Below are 24,103 nucleotides of genomic sequence, written 5' to 3' on the forward strand. Positions count from 1 at the left end.
TACAAGATTAATATTATTTTCATGCCTGCTAATACAATATCCATTCTGCAGCCCATGGATCAAGTAGTAATTTCAACTTTCAAACTTTATTATTTAAGAAATACACTTCATTAGGCTATAGCTGCCATAGTGATTTTTCTGATAGATCTGGGCAAAGTAAATTGAAAACCTTCTGGAAATATTCATCATTCTACATGCCATTAAGAATATTCACGATTCATGGGAAGAGGTCAAAAAATCAATATTAACAAGATTTTGGAAGAAGTTGACTTACAGCTCTCATGAATGACTTTGGGGAGTTGAAGACTTCAGTGGAGGAAGTAACTGCAGATGTAGTGAAAATAGCAAGAAAACTAGAATTAAAAGTGAAGCCTGAATATGTAACTGAACTGCTACAATCTCATGATAAAACTTAACAGGTGAGGAGTTGCTTCTTATGGATGAGCAAAAAAAGTGGTTTCTTAAGACAGACTCTACTCCTGCTAAAGATGCTATGAAGACTGTTGAAATGACAACAAAGAATTTAGAATATTACGTAAACTTACATGATAAAGCTGCAGCAAGGTTTGAGAGGATTGACTCCTATTTTGAAAGAAGTTCTACTATGGGTAAATGCTACCATACAGCAGTGCATGCTACAGAGAAATCATTAGTGAAAGAAGAACTGAATCGATGTGGCAAACTTCATTGTTGTCTTATTTTAAGAAACTGCCACAGCCACTCCAACCTTCAGTGACCACCATTCTGATCAGTCAGCAGCCATCAACATTGAGGCAACATCCTCAACCAGCAAAAAGATTACAACTCACTGAAGGCTCAGATGATGGTTAGCGTTTTTTAGCGATATTTTTCAATTAAGGTAGGTACATTGTTTTTTTAGACATAATGCTATTGCACACTTAACAGACTACAGTACAGTCTAAACATAACTTTAATATGCATGGGAAACCAAAAAACCTGTGTGACTTGCTTTATTGCAATATTTGTAGTAGGCTGGAACCAAACCTGAAATATCTCTGATGTACGCCTGTACTAGCCATAGAAAAATAAATTCAATAGGACCGAGATCATATAAAATGTGTTCTACAAGAAAGTGAAATTCAACTATAAATCAATAACAGAAGAAAATTAGGGAAATTCATAAACAAGTGAAAAGTAAACAGCACACCCTTTAATAACCAAAGGGTCAAAAAGGAAATAACATGAGAAATTAGAAAATACTTAAGATGTATAAAAATCAAAACTTAACATCCCAAAATACATAGAATATCACTAAAGCCATGCTCAGAAAGAAATTCATACATACAAATGCCTATATTAAAAGACATCTCAAATTAATAATTTAACCTTACATCTCAAGAAACTAGAAAAAGACAATAGACTATATAGATGTCAAATTATAATGTACTCCTGAAAATTATATAATTGTATTAACCAGTGTTACCCCAATAAACTTTAAAAAAAAGGAAAAAAAAAAGAAAGAAAGTATAATAAATTATTTAAAAAAAGAAACTAGAAAAACAAAACTAAACCCAAAGCAAGCATTACAAGGGAGACAAAAAAAAGCAACAGCTAAACAGAAATAAATTAAATAAAAGCTAGAAAAACAATAAGAAAAAATCAATAAAACCAAAAATTGGTTCTTCAAAAAGATAAAATTTTAAAAACTTCAGATAAACTGATGAAGAAAAAATAGAAAAGATTCAAATTACTAAAATCAATAATAAAGAAGGAACATCATTACAGACCTTAGAAAGAATAAATTGTAATACTATGAATAACTATAGGTCAACAGTTAAGATTAGATAACAATTAGATAATTTAAATGAAATGGAATTTCTAGATAGATATGCAGTACTGCAAATGACTCAAGATAAAAGAGAAAATGTGCTAGATCTAAAACAAGTAAAGAGATCTAATTAGTAATTAAAAAAAAAAACTTACATGAGGAAAAACCAAGCCAAGACAGCTTCATTAGTGAGTTCTTCTAAACTTTCAAAGTAGAATATCAATCCCTCCCAAACTCTTCCAAAAAACGAAGGAACAATTCACAACTCATTCTATGAAGCCAGTATTACCCTGATACTAAAACCAGACAGAGACATCATAAAATAGAAAACTACAGACCAATATCCCTTATGAATTTCGAAGCAAGAATACTAAGTAAATAGTAGTAAACAGACTCTAATGGCACATATAAAGATTATATACTATGACCAAATGGGACTCTCCCAGAACTGTAAGACTAGTTTAACATCCAAAAACCAATCAATTAATGACTGCAAACAAAGGTGAAGTGAAAAAAGAACTGGCCATTTGAAGTATCTGGACATACAAAATGAACAATTTCAGTGCAAAAAGACTAAGTATGTTTTGTGAAAAGTTTATACCTCAATCTTTACTACTGTATTTTTAAAATCAAAAGTTATTGCCAAGTTTAAAAAAAAGGTAATAGAAGTTTAATTGCTGCTTATTAAAGCAACTTTTTATAAACATTTATACCATATTTAAAAGGTCAAATTCATTCAACTAAGAACCAAATACGTAAAGACCTTAAATGTGATGTTTGCTATGGGTTCTTTTCAGCCAAGAAATTAAAGCACAGGTGACCAGTATAAAAAATACAATCCTAAAGATCATAAACCTTGACATAGTTAAAAGCTGATCGGAAAGAATGAATTTATTTATAGTTTCCCAACAAAAGTTCTAAGATTTTTTTTTACCTCTGCGTCAGTGCATTTCTATTTATATTAAAAGGTGCTAGAATGTTCCAATTTGTATTTTCTGATCCTTTAAGTCCCTCTATAGAATTACCCACAGAAATTACATTTATAAATACCAAAGATGTATCAGTTCTTAAATTTTCTAGATTACACCAATAAAATATTTTAAGTTTTCCTATGGGAAAAAAAAACCATACTACAAGAATACAGGACAAAAACCATAGAAATTATCTAAATAGAGGCAGAGAACACACTTGACAAAAGTCAACAAACTTTCATGATAAAACACTAAAATCATTAGGAATAGAAGGAAACTTCCTCACCCTACTAAATTGCATCTATGAAAGTCCTACAGCAAACAGCAGACTGGATGGTGAAAGAAAGATTGAATACATTCCCCCTAAAGTCAAGAACAAGACAAGGATATCCACTCTTGCCACTTCTATTTAATATTGTACAGGAGGTTCCATTCAACACAATTAGAAAAGAAAAAGAGATAAAAAACATTTAGACTGCAAATGTAAAAGTAAACCTATTTTTATCTGTGTATGACATGACCTTGTATATAGAAAATCCTAAAGAATCCAGAAAATTAAAAAAAATGGAATTAATAATCATGTTTAAAGAGTTACAAGATGAATATTTAAGAGTCAATTGCATTTTTGTACACTAGAAATGAACATTTTGCAAATAAAATTAAGATAACAATTCCATTTAAAACAGCATCAAAAACCAATAAAATACTTGGGTATATATTTAACAAGAAAGGGTAAGACTTGTACACTGAAAACTATAAAACATTGAAAAAAATTTTAAGATCTAAATAAATAAAAAAAACATTCCTTGTTCAGGGATTGCAAGACTTAATATTGTTAATAGGGCTCCAGAAACTGATCTACAGATTCAATGTAATTCCTATCAAAATTCCAGTTGCCTTTATGCAAAAACTGACAACTGATCTTAAACTTCATAAGAAAATATAAAGGACCCAAAATAGTCAAAACGATCTTGAAAGAGGATAAAAAAATGTTGGAGGACTCACTTTTCCCAATTTCAAAATTTACTGCAAAGCTAAAATAATAAAGACGGTGTAATAGTAGCATAAGCTCAGACATAAAATCAATGATATAGAATTGAGAGTGCAGAAATAAAATCTATACATCTTCAGTCAACTGATTTTCAACAAGAATGCCAAGACCATTCAATGGGAGAAAGAATAGTCTTCTCAACAAATGGTGTCAGAACAACTAGATATCTTCATAAAAAGAATTAAGTTGGACCCTTACTTCTCACCATGTACAAAAATTAACTCAAAATGGATTATTCCTAAATATAAGAGCCATAACTATAAAACTGTTAGACAAAACTATACAAGTAAATCTTCTTAATCTTGGGTTAGGTAACACTTTCTTAGATATGACACCGAAAGCACAACCAACTAAGGAAAAATCATATAAAACAAACTTCATCAAAATTCAAAACTTATGTGCTACAAATGATACCACCAAGGGTAAAAAATACAACCTACAAATTAGGAGAAAACATTTGCAAATCCTTTATTAGATAAGGGGTTTGTATCCAGAATAAAGAACTCTAATTCAGTGATAAGAATATGAAAAAGCCACTTTTGAACTAAGTAATAAAACAAAAAAAGCCATTAAAAAATGGGCAAAAGATACAACTACACAGTTCTCCAAAGAAGATATAAAAATAGCCAATGCACACAAAACAATACTCAACACCATTAGCTATCAGGAAAAAGCAAATTAAAGCCACAATAAGATACCACTTCACCTATACTAGAGTGGCTGAACAGATAACAAAAGTGCTGGCAAAGATATTGAAAAATGGGAACCTTCATTCACTGTTAGCGGAATTTTTAAATGGTGCAGCCACATTGGAAAACAATCTGATAATTCTTCAAAAGGTTTAACATAGAAGTATCATATGACCCAGTAATTTCTCTTGTAGCTTGCTATATATAGCCAAGAGAAATGAATACGTATGTCCATACAAAAGTTTTTACATGAATGTTCATTGCAGCATTATTCATAACAACCAGAGTTAAAATAACTCAAATGTCCATCAACTGAAGAATGAAAAAATAAAATGTGATATATTAATACAATGGACTATTATTCGGCAATAAAAAGATAAAAAATACTGATACATACTACAACATGGACAAACCTTTAAAACATTTTGCCAAAAGAAGCTAATCATAAAACACTACATATTGTATAATTCTACTCATATGAAATTACTGGCGCAGGCAAATCCATACACACTAAGTAGATTAGAAATTGTTTAGGGTTGGGTTTGGGGATTTGGGGAGAAGGGAAAGTGACTGCTAATGACTACAAAAGTGTTCTATAATTAGATTGTGGTGATGGTTACAGAACCTTGTGACTATACCAAAAAACACTGGAATTATATACTTTAAATGGGTGAATGGTATCGTATGTGAATGGTACATCTCAATAAAATCGTTAAAGAAAAAAAGGCAAAGAAATACCCTTTTATGCCTCATTACGTTACAAAGTCTACAAATAAAACAAGTCCATGTAAGAAAACAGAAAAAATTATAGTTAGAAATATTTTATGTAAAACAGTCTTACCTCCAGTGCTTATTTCTACCTCTGTAGAATCTCTTTCCAAACTCCCAGCACTGCTAACAATATTCATTAAATGGATAGCAGTCCAAGCAAAAGGCATGCGATATTTCCCAAGTCTTTGGCAAAACTGATCGGCTTGACTTTTCAGCTTCTCCAATTTTTCTTTATTCTGCAAAACAAAACTTTATACATTATATGATTATGCTCAAAAAAATGAATTAAAGGTTATTTTATAATAAATAGGTTAAGAATTCTCAGTTCTCAGCAAAGATGGAAAAATAACTTGATCCTTTCAGAGATTAACAGTGTATTATCTTAACCACTGAACAACCTCAACATGTTCTACAAATGTATATATAGAATAAGTCTTTGAAATTTTTGTGATTACCTCATCTTTGGAGAAAAGAAAGGAGAACAAATGTGAAACATGTTATGTACTGCAAGTACTACTTTATGAAAGGAAACATAACCATGTTCTAGTCAGCAACTGCAAACTACAAAATATTCTAGATTATGCCTTCCTGAATTTTAATATTCTAAAAAAGATGGAAGCAGTTAATCCACTTTGAAATAATCCATAACTTATGACAATCATGAAGTGCGAGTGAGAGGTAAAAATAGGCCAATAATAAGCCCAGAGTTGTAATAAAAGAAGTAAAGAAAAAAAGTATTACAAAAGAACTAAACTGTGAAAAAAACTAATGGTCCAAACAGTATATGCCTATGTGGAGGATATCCTGAGGCTGGCTCAAGTGTTAGGCTATTCCTGAAACAAACACTAAGGTAGCCAAACAGTGGTCCAAGAGTAAAAACCTATACCAAATATCTCACATATTCTTCTCATACAGAATGTTGGTGAGGTATACCCTAATGACAGATCTAAGATCCAAGATCACCTGTTATTCTTGTAGCTAACTCAAGGTACTTGGAATTTGGTACCTACTGTTGATCAATTATTTTTGCTTTATAAATTTAGAAATTAGTCATTTCATGGCAAAACAGAGATTATATTTCCTATGTTTACCATTTTCCTTAATTATCTGTAGTTAAAAACCTAAAATACTTCCGGTTTGCTAAGGAAAGTTCCATCAATATCACTATTTTGTGAAAAAAGGAAAAATTTAATTAATTACGAATTAAGCTGAATTAACTACTCGCCAAGAAAAAAGTTTTTTTAAATAATTACTTTGGGAGTGAGGGAGAATTTAAAAAATAGCACAATATATGACACAAGCTAGGTGACAAAGAAAATAAAGAAGAGTGTAAGAAAGTGAGTAAGCTAATAGGAAAAATGAATTAATAGTAAAATTTTTTAATATGCTTTGTATAGTATTCTCCCAAATTATAATTTGGGAAACTAGAGGTTATTCAGGGCTGGGTTTGGGGATTTGAAGGGAATGGGGAGTGACTGCTAATGAATACAAAAGTGAGGAAAATGAGAGGTACGATATTCTACCTTGGTGGCATCTGCTTCTTTAAAAATCATATATGGTTCTGCACACTCTCCAATGTCTCCTTGCTGTAGGACTTTTTCTAGCTGTCAAAGACAAAAACATAAGGATTATTTAAGCTAAAAAAGAAAAAAAAGCAATCAAACTGGAATGCAAGGACGGTTCAACAGATAAAATTAATCAGTGTAATACACACCACATTAAAAAAATGACAGGGAAAAAACACATGATCATCTCTAATACAGAAAAGGCACTGGACAAAATGCAGTGAGAGAAACACTTAACAAACTAGAAAAAGAAGAAAGCTACCTCGACATAATAAAGGTCGTATATGAAAAGCCCACAGCTAACATCATATTCAATGGTGAAAGTCTAAAAGCTTTTCCTCTAAGATCAGGAACAAGGTAAGGATGATCACTTTTGCTAATTCTATTCAACATAGTACTGGAAGCTTCAGCCAGAGCAATTAAGCAAGAAATTAAATATATTCAAATTGGAAAGAAAGAAGTAAAATTATCTCTGTTCATAGACAACATGATCTTTTATATAGAAAACCCTAATATTCCATACACCAAAAAAAAAAAAAACCTTTAGAACTAATAAATGAATTCAGCAAAGTTGCAGGATACAAAGCACACAAAAATCAGTTGCATTTTTACACACTAACAATGAGCAATTCGAAAAGGAAATTAAAAAAACAATTCCATTTATAATATCAAAAAAGAATAAAATACTGCAGAATTAACTAAGAAGATGAAAATGTGTATTCTAAAAACTATAAAATGGTGGTGAAAAAAATTAAAGAAAATACCAACAAATGGAAAGACATCCCATATTCATGGATTGGAAGGCATAATATAGTTAAGATGTCAATCATACCCAAAGAAATCTATAGATTTAATATAATCTCTATCAAAAACATTTTTTTTTTTTGCAGAAATAGATAAATTCATCCTAAAATTCATATGGAATCTCAAAGAACTCTGAATAGACAAAACAAACTTTTTTTGAAAAAGAAAAATGTTAGAAGGCTCATATCTATGAATTTCAAAACAATACAAACCAAGGTAATCAAAATAGTGTGGTACTGGCATAAAGATTTATACAAAAATAGATCATTGAGAGAAATCATTTATATAACGAAAAGTTAATATTCAGAATAGAAAACGAAATCCTATAACTCAACAACAAAACAACAGCAATCTGATTTTTAAATGGGCAAAGAACTTGAATAGACATTTGTCCAAGGAAGATACACAAATGGCTAACAAGCATATGAAAAGATGCTCAACATAAGGAATCACTAGGAAAATGCAAATAAAATCCACAGTAATATAGCACCTTATATCCATCAGGATAGCTACAATAAAAATAATAACAAATGGCAAGGATATAAAAAAATTGGCACTTTTGTGCACTATTAGTGAAAGGTAAAATGGCACTCGGCTATGGAAAACAGTACAAGGTTCCTCAGAAATTAAAAACAGAATTACCATACAATTCATGAAATCTATTTCTGAGTATATATACAATAAATTGAAAGCAGGGACAAAAACAGATATTTGTACACCATGTTCACAGCAGCATTATTTACAATAGCCAAAAGATGGAAGCAACCCAAATGCCTACCGAAAAAGGAGTAAACAAAACATGGTATACACAGACACACACACACACACACACACACACACACACACTGAAATATTCTTCAGTCTCAAAAAGGGGAGTGGAGAATTGAAAACATTATGCTAAGAAAAATAAGACAGTCACAAAAAGACAACTACTGTATGATTCCATTCATATGAGGTATCTACAGTAGTCAAATTCATACAAACAGAGAGCAGAACATTGGTTGACAGCAGGTAGGAAGAAGAGAAAATAAGTTGTGTGTAAAGAGTTTGGTTTTGCAAGAAGAAAATTTCTACAGATTGGTTACACGACAACATGCTCATACTTAATGCTAAACTGTACACAAAAAATGATTAAGATGATAAATTTTGTTATGTATATTTTACAATTTAAAATATAAATAAAAGTAGCAAGTTGTAAATTCATCTCCATTTAATATAATATCAAAGTACAAAATTACAATTAAAAAAGAATTCACAAAATAATATTCTTTAGTGGTCAATAGAATAGTTTCTATTTATCATTCTTCTCCGAATTGTCTCACTTGACCCCTATATAATGTTTAATGTTTTTTAAAAAAGAAATGGAAATAAAATAGAATGAAAGTCTAGAAACTAAATCAAGTGCATATAGGAATTTAGCACATAATAAACTTGATACTTCAAATTAGTGAATGAAAGATATATAAAGAACTCATACAAAATAAGATAAATAAAAACAATCCAATGAAATGGATATTACACAGGTGTATATTTTTTCTACTTAAAACTTATGTATCCTATGCACACTTAAAATTTATGTATATTATGTATATTACACTACAATCACTTACAAATAAGTTAAAAATGAACTATTTGAAAAATCACTTCGCAAAATATTCAAATGGCCATAAATTGGTCAATATTCTTAGTCATCAGAAAACTGTAAATTAAAACCAAACTGATATAACCCTGCAGATGTACCAGAAAATAAAATGCATAATAAAATTAAATTAAATTGCAAAATACAATAAAATCTGATGATATTAAGTGTTAAGGGAGGAAATGGAACAACTGAAATTCTTAAGGCCTCCTGAGGGGAGTGAATTCTGGATTAACTATGTTGGAAAACTAGTATTTCTACTAAAACTGAAGACATAATATGATCAATAACTTAATACTTATCTATATACTAAATAGAAATGAAAACATAATTGTACCAAAACTGACATACAAGAATGTTTAAAGTAGCATTACTCATGATAGCCAAAGCTAGAAATAACTCCAATGTCCATCAACAATTAGAATGAACAAAAATCTCTGATATATTCATATAACAAAATATTAGACAGGATGAAAAGTAAACTACTTCTATATGAATCTTACAGTCATAATTCTTTAGAATGCCAGACACAAGAACATATTCTATGATTCCTTTTATACAATGTTTTACAAGAGGCTAAATGAATCTATGGTGATAAAGTCAGTATAGTAAGAGGGGCACAGAGAAAGCTGTTGGGTAATGTTCTATATCTTGATCTGGATGTTAGTTACATATCTGAGTTAAGTATGTAAAAATTAATGAAGGTGTACAGTTTGTGCATGTTACTAAGCATAAATAAAAGTTTACAAAAAAGATAACCAAATTTCTATATAACAGTGATAAATAAAATTAAATTCTGTATATAATTTAAAATTTTTAAAATTTAATGGTATCATTTCTAATAGAATCAAAAATATCAAATTACCAGGAAGACAGGAGAGGAAAAGACCTAAAAACATGGAGAGATATACCATGTTCAATAACTAGAAAACTCAATAGTTTAAAGATAACTTTCTCAAACTTGTCTGTATATTTAATGCAATCCCAGTCAACATTCCAGGAACTCTTTCATGAGAGAAAGAGAGTATGCCTACATTGGAGAGAGAGACTGACAAGCAAAACTTTATACAAAAATGTAAAGGGTCAAGAACAGCCAAGCCAATCTTGAAGAATAAAGTTGGAGGAAAAGTATACTATTTGTTACAAAGTTGCAATAATTAAAACAGAATAGTACTGGTGCCAAGAAAAGACAAATAGACCAATGGGACAACAACAACAAAAAAGACTCCAGAAAAAGAACCTCAAAAATGTGAACACTTGATTGATGACAAAACAGGCTTTGCAAATGCAGTAGGAAAAAAAAGCAGTCTTTTCAATAAATAGTACTGTGTCATTTGGTCATCCATATTGGGAGGAGGGAACACAATTATCTTCATCTCTATCTCAAGCCAAACACAAAGCCCAATTTCATATAGATTACAGACCTATATGTGAATGGTAAAACAATCTTACAAGAGATCACTTAATAGAACTATGTTCTTGACTTTGAGGGAGGCAAAACTTTCACATACTGAACCCAAAATACCATAGCCATAAATGAAATGTTAATAAATTAGATAATGTGTAAACTATGAACTTTGGTTCATCAAAGAATAAGATTCTGGCAGAAAGCAAACACAGAGTGGCAAAAAAAAAAAGGTGAGGAATAAAAAGAACCAACAGCAAACTAGCATCTAGAATATATTAATATTCAATAATTAATAAGAAAAAGCACCCAAAACAACCTAATAAAAATGTAGGTAAATGATTTCAAGAGGTATTTCTCAAAAAAGAATATCCAATGACTAATAAGCATATAAAGATGGTCAAATAATTATTAGGGGAAATGCAAATTAAAACCACAGTGAATACCAGAATGGCTATAATTAAGAAGAATGAGAAATACCAGTGTTGGTAAGAGTGTAAAATGGTTGACTCACTCTGAGAACCTGTTCTGATGTATTTTACTAGACATTCATCTACTCTATTAGCCAGCAATATCAAACACAAATGAGTATACATGTGCACCAAAAGACTTGTTAAAGAACATTCAGAGAAGCTTTATTCATAATAACCAACTGAAAATTAGAGGTACACTAAAAAAAAATAACTCTAAAGTCTATCAAGGTCTATCTATTCATCTAAGCAGGATGAATAAACTGTGTTACGGTCATATAATGGAGTACATTACGACATAACAACAAAAATAAAAGAACAAACTAGAGCTATGCAGAACAATAAGGATGACTCTCACAGACATTATACTGAGTGGAAGAAGATAGGCACAAAAGATTACATATTGTATAACTCCATTCATATGAAATTCAAGAAGAGGAAAAACTAATTGATGGTAATAGATGGTGATAGGCATTGGAGTACCAAGAGGAAGAGAGGGAGTAGCAGCTAGAAATAGAAGTAAAAGAACCCCCCAGGTTCTAAAGTGATTGAAATATTGTATGACTTGAGCTCAGAAGTAATTACATAGATGAATACATGTGTAAGAATTCACCAAGTTGTTTACCTCAGATTTGTGTACTATATTGATCTCATTGTATGTATTTTATATCTCAATTAAAAAGAAACTGATAAATACCAAATGTGAATAACTGAAACACTTATTCGTACAAATATCGTATGAGTTAGCAATTCTACTCCTAAGAATATACTAAACTATGAATACATATGTCTATCACCGTAAAATGCAAATGTTCTCAGAATTACTGATAAAAGTCACAAAATTAAATGAACTAAAATGTCTATCACCAGTAAAATGGATAAATTATGATAAATCTATATAATGAAATACTACAAAGTAATGTAAATGAATTTTTAAACTACTGCATAGAGCAGAGTAATCACACAATCATGTAATGTAGAGTGAAAAAAGCAAAACAAAAAATATAAATACTGTTGGATCCATTAATATAGTGTTCAAAAACAGGCAAAGATTATGGAAAAGGGAGCGGTGAATGGGATAAGGCATAGGGCAGCTTCTGGGATTCTGGTAATGTTTTGTTTCTAAACCTGGGCAGGTGGCAACATAATAAGTGTACTCGTTTGGGGATAATTCATCAAACTATTTTATGACTTTTGTGTACTTTCTATAATGTCACACTTCAATAAAAATTTTAATTAAATAATTTTAAGCTCACTTTATGATTATTGTCTTATTGTAACCCAAGGTTTTCTTTAATTATTTGTGGGTTTCTTTCAATGTGCTTCGTGTTTTTGTTCTCTAAAACGGCAGGCTTAAACAATAACCCAAACATAATAATATTACCTCTTCACATATTTACCAGAGAGTAACTATGCTAGTCAACAGGGCACCAAAATAAGCGAGGAATTAATAATCTGGGCTGAGCCAGAATCCCAATACCACAGACAGCAATACATTGCACTAATAGCCCCAATTCTTCACCCTTCCTTTATCCTTCGCATTGCTATATAACATTGCAATTCTTCCCAATAAAGAAGCCAACTATACATCTCAACTCCTTGACTTTATGTTCTGCAATGTGACCTTTTTGGACTGACAGAATGTTAGCTGGCATGATGTAACCAAAGGCTTGAAAAGTGTCTGTGCAAATGGGTCTGTTCTTTGGCACATCTACAATCACGGTGAGAATATGCCAGGCTAGCCTTCTAGAAAATAAGAGACATACAGAAGAAAACAACTGCAGTTATTAAATCAAATGACAACAAAGCAACCTACAGACACTTGAAGAAACATAACCACCTAAAAGAATACATAGCTTAGATAGGCTGGCCAGTAGAAAATTCAGATGCATAAACCAAATAAATGTTTATTTATTGTCTGTATGCCACTGGGATTTTGTTCTTGTACAGGAATAACTAAGTGATACACAAATCAAGGGAACTTTTCTCTCAAAAACAAAAACATCATAATGGACCAGAAATGATTAAAGAAAACCTACTACATTTCTTTAAATACATTTCCTTTAAAATTTAAACATTTTAACTTTTTTTTTAATTACAAAACAGTCTTTTTCTACGTATATACATACATTTATGTGTGTGCAGTTGTGTGTGTATATATTTTATACAGTTGGATCAGACTTATTTTTCACTAAGCATTGTATCACAAGTTTCGATGTCATTAAAAATTCTTCAAATTGTGGTTTTAAGTGTCATAGTACTCCATCATATAAATGTACAGTGATTTATCTATTTACTTACATTGAAAATTTACATTCGATATTTCTTATTTTTAATTCTATCTAAGCTATTCACTTCCATGATGACAACCAAATCTTGTTACTAAATAATCTCAATTTTAAGCAGCTAATATTTCAACCATTATCTCTACTTTTCCAACTCATTCCCTCAAATATGTTCTATTTTATAAAAACTTACTATTTTCCCATGTAAAATAACTGTGTTTACTATATTTGTCAATTATATTCATATCCAGAGTTTAACTTTACACTTTGAGTTTCTGAAGACCGCTGCTGCTAAATCTTTGCTTGTAGAATTATTCACTGTAACTAAGATTTATTTTAACCTGAATTCATAGGAATATGTCCACAATTAGGACATTATTCCTATAAACAGGATCATTTCATGACTCTTCTTATATCCTTATTATAAAACTCATTATATTTTTATGATAATTTTATATATAAATAAAGATGATTAAGGAATATATTTTAGGCTACTCTCAAGTCAAGGTCAATTGAAGGTAAATTATTCTTCAAGGCACCCTAAAGCTAAGTAGCTTAGCAATATGCAAATTTTAAAATTTGTGATCCTTATTTTTAATTGCCTGACAGTCAAATCATAATGCTCCATAACCTCAATGATTTAGATTTTAGCATATATATCATTTAGGAAATGAGTAATAAAATTAGTATAGCTCCTGTAATGGTTAATTTTATGTCAATTTAGTTGTGATGGTTAATCTTATAAGTCAATTTAGCTAGGCTACAATGCCCAGTTGTTTGATCAAACACCAAACTAGATGTTGCTGTGAAGGTACTGTTTAGAAATGATTAACATTTAAATCAGTAGACTCTAAGTACAGCAGATTACCTTCTGTAATGTGGTGGGTCTCATCCAATTAGTTGAAGGCTGTAAAAGCAAAGACTCTTTAAAAAAAATAACAGCCTTATTGAGATAAAATTCACCTATTATGCAGTTCACCCAGGGTGTGAGGTTTCTCAGAGATTCTCAAGACTACAGCATAGAAACCTTGCCTGAGTTGCCAGGATGCTGCCCTGTGGAATTCAAACTCAAAACTTCAACATCAACTCTTACTTGAATTTCCAGCCTGACAGCCTGCCGTACACATTTCAGACTTGACAGCCTCCATAATTACATGAGCCTCCCCCTCTCTCTCTGTCTTTCTCTCCCTTGTGCATGTACGTGTGTATGTCTCCATCCTATTGGTTTGTTTCCATGGAGAACCCAGACTAATATAACTGCCTACACAAGAAAAACTTTGGTAGCCCCTATAGTGTATGTCCAACATTGTGTTAAGAAACACTAGGATGAAAAAATAAGTAAAGGTAAAATCTTTGCCCTTGAAAAGCTTGCAATATTAATAGGAAGAAAAGTATACAGACTACATGAATAAACAAATATATTTAACATTATTCTTACCTTTATTACAAGAAAAACATCTTGGGAAGGATAAGTGATAGAAAAAATAGCTGATCTTGCCAGGGTGGTAATTGCAGCAGGTGGTACATGTGGACGCAACAATCCTTTCATCTGCTCAGAATTAAGGTCAAAATAAAAGTTTTCTGAAATCTAAAAAATACAATCATATATTAATTTTTTAAATCCGCACATTTTATAAAAGCTCACAAAAATCATATATACTTAATCTTAAAATATTATAGATAGTAAAATATTATACTATAACATACAGTTCATCATATATTTCACTAACCAATCTTTACATGTCTAAATCGAAGCAAAGAAATGTACAAACTATTTGGGAAATGTAATATGATAAACATATTCTAAAAAAGCATAACCCAAACTCTTTTGATAAGAAATGTAACCTCTAATAAAGTATACAAAGAAATTATTATTGAGATGAATTATCCCAAATTTAAGTCTTTAAAAAATTATGTGAATAATATCTCAACAGTTTTGATTTAGCAAATATAAGTTGCTAGAGCAGAGTTCCATTGCAGAAAACTATAATATGTTGACAGCAGAAGTCACTGAAGGCACTTCAAGTTTCTACTACATCTTAGGCTTTGAACTTTAAATTAAGAAATACTGTATGAGATAGCATTTTGTAAAGTATGACAGTAAAACTAGGATCAGTATTTAAGAGGGAATATTTTTAAACTCTACATAAATGACTTTGTATCTAGTGAGAATTTGAAAATAATGTCAACAGAAATTCACTGTCTTCATCATTCTCATCTTTTATACATGACCTAAAATGCTTTTCTTATATTATATTTTCCATTTCTTAAATTAAAAGAAAGTTGCCTTTGCTACTGGCATTTGGAACTCTTTTAATGGAATAAAAACTATATATCGACTAAGAAAATATTTAACAAGTCTTAATAACTTAAATTTCTATTTTCCTTTTAAAAGATCTATGTTTAATAATTCTCAAAAAAATCATTACTTATTTATTTTATAAAACTTAAAATCAGTTTATAAAACAACTTAAAACGTATGATTGTGACAAAAGACTATGTTTAAATTATATAACCTTACCTTTTTCTTTTCCTTGACATCATATAAAGCTAAACTTGCAAAAATGGGTTCAATTTCAATCTCAAACCTTTAGGAAAAAAAGGATAAAGCAGTTTAAAAATAAATCTAAATAATTGGAGAGAAATTTTCATTCCAAAAATAAATTATCTCAATACTGTGATGGTATTGCACAAATATGTGAATATACTAAAACCCACCAAATTGTATACTGGGTGAACTGGTGAACTGTATACTGGGTACATCCTAGGTAAACTCCATAATAGGTAAATTATATCTCAATAAAGCTGTTATTTTTTTTAAAAAGTGGAAATAGCCCAAATGTTTACCAACAAAATGTGGTATATATACATTGGAATATTTTTCAGTCACATAAGGAATGAAGTACTGATATCTGCTACAACATAGATGAATCCTGAAAACATTACGCTATGTGAAAGAAGCCAGACACTAAGGGCCACATTGTATGATTCCATTTATATGAATTCTTTATATGAATTATAAAGAATAGGCAAACTCATAGAAACAAAGCAAATTAGTGGTTCCCAGGGACTTAGACTAGGGAGTGACTGCTAATTGGTATTGTTATAGACTGAACTGTGGCTCTCCACCCCCTCAAATTCATATGTTGAAGTCCTCTCAATATAACTATATTTAGTGATAGAGACTTAAAGAGGTAGTCAAGTTTAAATGAGATCATAAGGGCAAGGCCCTAAAGCAACAGAACTGGTGTCTTTATAGAAAAGGAAGAGCCACCAGAGACTTCTCTCTCTCCATGCAGAAACAAAGGAAAGGCCATGTGGAACATAGCAGGAAGGTTGCCATGTGCAAGCCAGGAAGAGAGGCCTCACCAGAAACCAATCCTACCAGCACCTTGATCTTCAACTTCCAGTCTCCAGAACTGTGAGAAATAAATTTCTGTTGTTTAAGCCACCCAGTATATGGTATTTTGTTACGGAAGCCTGAGAGGAACACTACTAGGTATGGAGTTTCTTTCCAGGGTGATGAATATGTTCTGGAATTAGATAGTAGTGATAGTTGCACGACTCTGAGAATATACTAAAAGCCACTGACTTGTACACTTTAAAAAGGTGAATTTATGACATATAAATTATATCATAACAAAGCTGTTAAAAAAAGATTATGTCAAGTGTCCAGATATTCAAAAGATACATGCACTAAATATAACAGGTTTCTAGACAAATCTAATTAAATATATAAAGGCTTAACTTTCAAAGAAAGTTAACGTCCCAGGTTATCTATAGATTGAAGTGGTCTGCTCCTATGAATTGCTTCTTTTAGAAATCTCTATGAATTGAAACTTTTTTTCCTAAGTCAGAACTAATATTTAACTAACTAATAATATTAACATGATAGAATGAAAAGAGCAAAGAGTTTGTTTTTCAGTTACATAGTAATGAGCATGCCAGTTAACCTCTGCTAATGCTTTTAAGCCTGGTTCCCTCATTTGTAAAATGAAGAAAAAAATATACTTTATAAAATTACTTTGAAGACATGAAACAAATTAAGAAAAAGCACTTTGTGAAGTAGAATATAAATGTAAGCTTTGTGAAGTAGAATATAAATGTAGGTCAGAAGTCATTTAACTTTTTTTAAACAAGGAAAAAAATATATACTTCAAAATTAAAAAAAAAAAAAAAGAAGAAGAAGCCTACCATGTACCATGTAACAAATGAATAATTCTTTAAAAAAAAAAGATACTTTGTCTTTATATTCCCCAAGCCAAAAACAGTGTCTGGTAACACTAGAGAAAGGTATTATTTCAGTGAATGTTTTTTCAAGTTATAAGACTAACTGTATAGCTGTGGCAGAGTCATCTCTACCTATGAGCCAAAAATGCTCTAAAGCTCAGCTCTAGAAGAACAATGCTTCTCAAAAGGACACAGTAAACAAAAGGATACAGTAAACAAAATACTCACTTGAGTGATAAACATTTTACAAGAAGTCTTTGACCAAAATGTTCTTTGGGCACATCAGGAACACTAAGTCGTTCTATTGGTTCTTCCTACAAATTGACAAGCAACACCAAAATGAAAATGCTTATCATATTTCAACCCTTTACAATTTTTTAAGTACTTAGTTTATTAATCTAATACTTTCAGTCTTCACAATTGAACACAAAAAGAATGACCTATTTATTCTCAAACAAATTATTAGATAATAAATGTGCTCAAGTCGCAGAAGTTATAAATTTACGAGAATAAAAAGTATATTTCACTTACAAAAATATAGTCATGTTTTACTCCCTACATTACTATAATACTATATATAGTTCACACTCCCAAAATATCTATTTAATAATTATTTTCTCCTTTATATCCAAATATCTATACCTCATCTGGTGATGGATGCAAAGCAAAGAGTTCCTTGTGACGGTTTGATTTCCTTTGATCATCATTCTGACGGTCTATTTCTTCATTTGGAGTTCGATCAAGTAAATTAGGAAGCAGAGCATCCGGAAGTGAATTTTTCAAGTCAAAAATACTGCAGGCCCAGCTACCCCTTGGAGTATCATCTATTGACATTGAACGTCTTTTAAGGTCATCCTGTCATGCAAAACATTAAAAATAAATATATTAATCAATGAATAAAACAAACTATTTTAAAATAACTTCTTATAGTCATTTAAAAATAAAAGTATTACTTGCTCATCCTGGTAGCTGCTGCCATCTGGAGCTTCATCAGATTCAAAGACCTGTTTTGGCAAACCTTTTTGCCTTTCTTTCTGTTTATCTAATGTATTGGGATTAAATCCTGTTCCCAGTTTATGATATCTATTCAAAATAAAATAATTAAATAAATATCAATTTTTGAAAATTTTTCACTTTTTTATCTTTATATAAGCCAATGTTCTGTTTTATTTCTTTACATAATAAAGATATATTCCAGCAGTTTTTAGTGTGTTAAACATTTCACCAGAGGTTTATGAAAACTTCCATTCAAAGTTTCTTTAATTTAACTAGAGAGCAGGTTACGAATTTCCAAAAATAAATCATAATCTTCTTTTCACAACCATGTGTATATAATTTAAGATTGTAGTTTCAATTCAGAGAATTGGTCAGTAAAAAGAAAGGATGGGAAGCCAGGTTAAAGAACAAAATGAGAGTAGAAAACATATACTGCATCTATGCAAATATTAAAAAGGCAAAAAATATAAATATAGCATATATATGAATCTTAAAATTTCAAAAAGGCAAAATATTTTTGCTATATCCCATTATGTATAAAAATCTTAAACAATTTAAAGTTGCAGACTTTTAAAATAATAAATGGCAGGATTTATATCACTATAAACACTATTACTTAACATACATTGTTATACAATTTATGTATTTGGTTAAGAAGAACTCTTAAATTAACGTAACCTTTCCTAACAACCCAATATCCAAGAACAATAGACACTAATATCAAAAAGCAATTACTGTTCCACACCTCGTATAGTGAAAGGGGAAAAAAATTTGGAGGGAGCAAAAACAATTATGATTACCAAAGGATGATATGGTTCCTGCTATCTGTCAATTTATGAAATAGTAAAGAATCACATTTGATATAAATCATTCATATATCATGCCTTATTGTGAAAGATATTAAAACAGAAGCTATGTGATGTTCACATAAAATCACAAATTTTTTAAAAAGCTGAGAAGAATCACATGATTCATGATCAATACTCTTTTCTATATTGTCATTCTGTCCTCTGGTCTGTTGCTATGCTAAGGCTCTACATAATTACCCATCCAACCCCACATACACTACCATTTCTATGACCTTTTATCTTGGCATTCTCACTCTCACTCATTCTGTTTCAGCCACACTGACATTCTTTGCTATTCCTTGAACGTACCTAGCATGCTTCCAATATGGAGTCTTTGCATATACTGTTCTTCTCTCTATCCAATACATTCTTCTCCCAGATATTAAAGGGCTTACTCCCTTACTTCTTTCAGGTCTTTGCTCAAGTTAATCTTATCAGTAAGGCCTCTACTGATTACTTATACAAAGTAGAAAATTTAACCCCTCTTCTTGGTTCTCTCTATACCCTTCACCCTACTTTTTTTCTCCACAAGACTTACCTCCACCATATTTAGTATATATTTATCTGTGTTGGTTTATTGTCCATTGCTCTCATCCCCAACTATAATATAAGCTCCATGAGGGCAGGGAGTGAGTTTTATTGATTACTATATCATCATTGTTTAATATAGTGCCTGGCACATAATAGACACTCAATAAATATTTGTTGAATGAATAAATGAAGTACTTTCTGTCTTTTCTCCTTCGGTGCTAAATTATGGAAGAATCTATAGCTACATCTTACAGCTTACTATTCTACTCTTCAATCATGCCTACTTGGTCAGTAAGCCCATCGGCTGCGTTTTTAATATTTTTTTCCCTGAAGAAATTTTAATTTCCAAAGATAACTTAGTTGATATTTATATTATTGCTATATCCTTTCAAATCTCTTTAAGGATATTACTTATAGTTATGAGTCTTGACTTGTGTTCTATTAACTATTTCCTAATTGTTAATTCTTTTATTTGTAGTTTGATAATTCTTTTTCAAGTGCAATAGTTTTCAACAAATAGTTGGCAATTCTGGGTTCTGTGCTCATTTTTTAATTTGTATCCCCATATTTGTCTGGAAATACTGTATCTGCTCAACCCAGCCCATATTCAATAGTTGTGGAGAAGAGGCAAACCATGCTGCCAGGCAGTCTGCAGTACCTTTTTTTCTGGGTATAAGGGTTCCTTCTTCTTCCAAGATATGCTCTTCTTGGGCACTACTATACTATTAGCTCAGGGCCCCATAATTACTGCTCTTTAACAAAAAAGGCAGATACCTCTGTTGCCATCACTATGCACACATGGTGAAGGGGGTTTCAAAGTAACCAAATGTCCAACAGTTACCCCAGGTACCCTTTCCACTGCCTGTATTCACTGCTTCTGAGCTTAAAGCACTACTGAAGCTATAGTCTATATCTTCTCCTTAGATTATTCTGCATTGTGGTTTTTTCTTATGTTCCAATCACACTTCTCTTCTATCTTTCAGGGATACCTTAAAACTTCTAGTCTACCAAAATTAAGATTTTTGTTTTCCATTTACCACTACAGATAAGAAATAATATCTAGAATAACAGAAAAATACAAGCTTTAGAATCTGATGCCCCTAGGTTCTAACCTAGCTATTCCACTTTTTAGTTGTGGGACCTCGAAGAATTTACTTAACTGCTCTGAGCCTGAGCTACCTTATCTGTTGGAACCTTAAAGGAGACGAGTGTAAAATGTCCATTAAGGTGGTTAGCACATAGTAAATACTCATAAATGTTAACTACCTTGCCCTCTTGCATAAATCAAGGTCAATAACCCCATGATTGGAATTAAGTAGATTTTGTGATTCTGAAGTTACTAGATTTTACAACTAACCTCTTATTAGATTTCTGATTATAAGTTTCCAACATACATGCATAAAGGTAAAGACATTTGAGTTATCTGACAGAGGAACAGTTTTCTTCGGGAATGTCTAAAAAATCTGGCTATTTGAAATACTTATCAAAATTGTAAGCTCATAAAAACAGTTCTTCTTTATAAAGGGTAGCAGACCGTGCTTTTATTAGGTCACACTAAAACTAAAAAGCATGTCAGCAGTATTCCCAAGAGTGATGCTTAGCATAATATTAAACCCAGTTAAATAAGACAGCAGTCATAAGCACAAAACAATAAGCAATGGATATACCACTGTTGCTAGTACAATTTAGCACAGATTAATTTCTCAAAACTATAATGTCATAACAGAATCTTCCACTACTTCAGTCATTATATTTCCTTTAGAAAAATAGAATAAGGCAAAGTTTCATTATGAAGACCCTTTCTTTATTACACAAATTAGAAAGAAAAAGTTTTCTTTTACATCTGAATTTCATGTTATATTTCAACGCTGTCTATTAAAAAAATTTGTGGTAGAATAAAACATTTTCTTACAAATATTTACCTGATTGGATGTACAGGTCAAGAACCTGTAAATAGTTAATAAACAGCAGAGACCTTTCAAACAACTGGATATGGAAAACTGGCTATTAAATTTAACTATTTAAGTTTCAAAAAATGGATTCTTTTTGAATAATAAAAATTACTCATTGATATCTATCCATGATTTCTCAAATTAGACTACAAATCATTATCATTATATATCATTAGTTATTAATAATATATGGTAATATAGAACTACTATCCCCACAGCCTATTATTTTTATAAGAAAAGTAAGTAAAAGTAATTGTAGAACTCCTAAGGAGAAGACATTTATATGCAAAGGTTATTCTGTTTCTTCAGCTGCATGTTTAAATTTTCAGGTCTCATAATTATTATTAATCTACATTAACCTATTTGTAGATACTACTCAGCATTTCTAAATGTTATAATAAAAATAAAACTTACTTTCTGATCACAATTGCCCAGTCTTCTGTATAACTCCTTATACAATCTCTAACATGTGGATCCATTTCACTATTTTAAAAGAGAAAATATAGTTTTAGTTTGGACAGAAAAGCTGATGTTTGTGAATTTGGTTGCTACAGTTCTTGTCCGTATAACAGGAAACATCATCATCACAGGAAATAAAATCTAAATAAAATAATGGAAAGTAGCCTTTCTATAGTTACACTGAAACCAAAAATAGTTAATGTCTCCTTACCTTTCTTCAGGTACAGCCGAAACAAGTGTTCTGCAGTCTCTCGGACTATAAACAACTTCAATATCATCTGGAGGGAATTCAATCAAATCCCTTAAAGGCCCAGAATCCACAGCTAACGCGTGAGTAATGAGGTAATCTTCCAAATCCACTGGATCCACTGCTTCCGTAAGGGGCACCTTTATAAAGTAAGGTGTATGTTAGAAATGAACAGAAAGGGAGAGGTGGATACAAATATTTTTAACCTTTATGCAAAGAAAATTTATTATTGTTTTAAATATAATATGTCTTAACCTAGTTATTTCTAAAATTTCAACAGGTGTTCAGTCAGGTGTACTGAAGAAACCAAAGGTGTTGACCTACTAACACTCCTTTATGCTCCGAGTCACACTCTTTAATCCTACTTGGACTTTACCCATGCCTCTCGTGTAAAGATAGTAAAGTTAACAATTTTATAATACTTTACAATGACAAAATACTCATTGGAGGAGTTCTTTTCCTTTTTCATATCTTTGGAATTTTCACTTTTAAGTTTCTAAACAGTACTTTTATTTTATTTGTTGTTATTGTTGATTACCCTAGTAAAAATATATTACCAGACTGTGGGAGGCTGAAAAATGGCTCTCCAAAAGATTTCTACATCCCAATCCATGCACCTTTCATGGCAAAAAAAAAAAAAATTAAGATATAAAAATAAAAGGATGTTTGAAAATATGATTCAGAATCTTAAAACAAGGACATTATCCTGAATTATCTGAGTGGGTCCTAAATACAATCATATATATCCTTATATGGAGACAGAAAGACATTTGGGCCACAAAATGAAGAAAGCCATATGAAGATATAGTAAAGAGTGATCTGATAATTCTGGCCTTAAAGATAGAAGTGATGCAGTTCCAAACAGACTTCAGAATCTGGAAGAGGCAAAGAACTAATTCTCTCCTAGAGCCTCCAAAGAGAGTTTGACCTTGCCAAAGCCCTGATTTCATCCCACTGGGGCTGATTTTAGACTTCTGAACTTTAGCACTGTGAGAAAATAAATTTCTTTTGTTTTAAGCCACCCAATTTGTGCTAATTTTCTACAGCAGCCAATGGAAACTAGTACACAGACCCTATTAAAAATACCTATTAGCAATAATAGAATATTCATGGCATTCCTTAGCCAAGCTAAAAATATACTTTTTAGTAAGACATCTTGAATTAGACATATTCAGGCAAAACTATGAAGAATTATATAACAAATGTGCAGATGTGGACCAATCAAAATAAAAACATACTATTTCTCAAGATGTTCAACTGGGTAAAAACACAGAGACCTGCGCCTCTTTGTGGGTATGTGTTATTAAAAAGAAGGTGCTTCAGTCTATGCTTCTTTGGACTGAACAACTAGTAAAAGATAGAGCAACATTTTAAAGATATTAAGTAAAATAATGAATGACC

At 31.0% G+C, this 24,103-nt stretch overlaps 1 protein-coding gene across 9 annotated transcripts in view; it reads right to left on the reverse strand.

Annotated features, from left to right (window-relative positions):
* The window catches only part of DOCK7 (dedicator of cytokinesis 7), a 171,572-nt gene that overhangs the window by 120,023 nt on the left and 27,446 nt on the right, over window positions 1-24,103 (reverse strand). For all 9 annotated transcript variants that reach the window (XM_039888091.1, XM_039888081.1, XM_039888063.1 and 6 more), the window contains exons 3-11: window positions 22,667-22,842; window positions 22,411-22,479; window positions 18,623-18,752; window positions 18,312-18,524; window positions 17,898-17,983; window positions 15,961-16,027; window positions 14,878-15,027; window positions 6,795-6,875; window positions 5,342-5,507 (exon numbers count right to left, since the gene is read on the reverse strand). In XM_039888091.1, coding sequence (XP_039744025.1) covers window positions 5,342-5,507; window positions 6,795-6,875; window positions 14,878-15,027; window positions 15,961-16,027; window positions 17,898-17,983; window positions 18,312-18,524; window positions 18,623-18,752; window positions 22,411-22,479; window positions 22,667-22,842 — 1,138 coding nt within the window. The remainder of the gene's footprint in view (window positions 1-5,341; window positions 5,508-6,794; window positions 6,876-14,877; window positions 15,028-15,960; window positions 16,028-17,897; window positions 17,984-18,311; window positions 18,525-18,622; window positions 18,753-22,410; window positions 22,480-22,666; window positions 22,843-24,103) is intronic.

This window comes from Pteropus medius, unplaced genomic scaffold (assembly GCF_902729225.1).
Source record: "Pteropus medius unplaced genomic scaffold, Ma_sr-lr_union100, whole genome shotgun sequence".
Classification (NCBI taxonomy): domain Eukaryota; kingdom Metazoa; phylum Chordata; class Mammalia; order Chiroptera; family Pteropodidae; genus Pteropus; species Pteropus medius.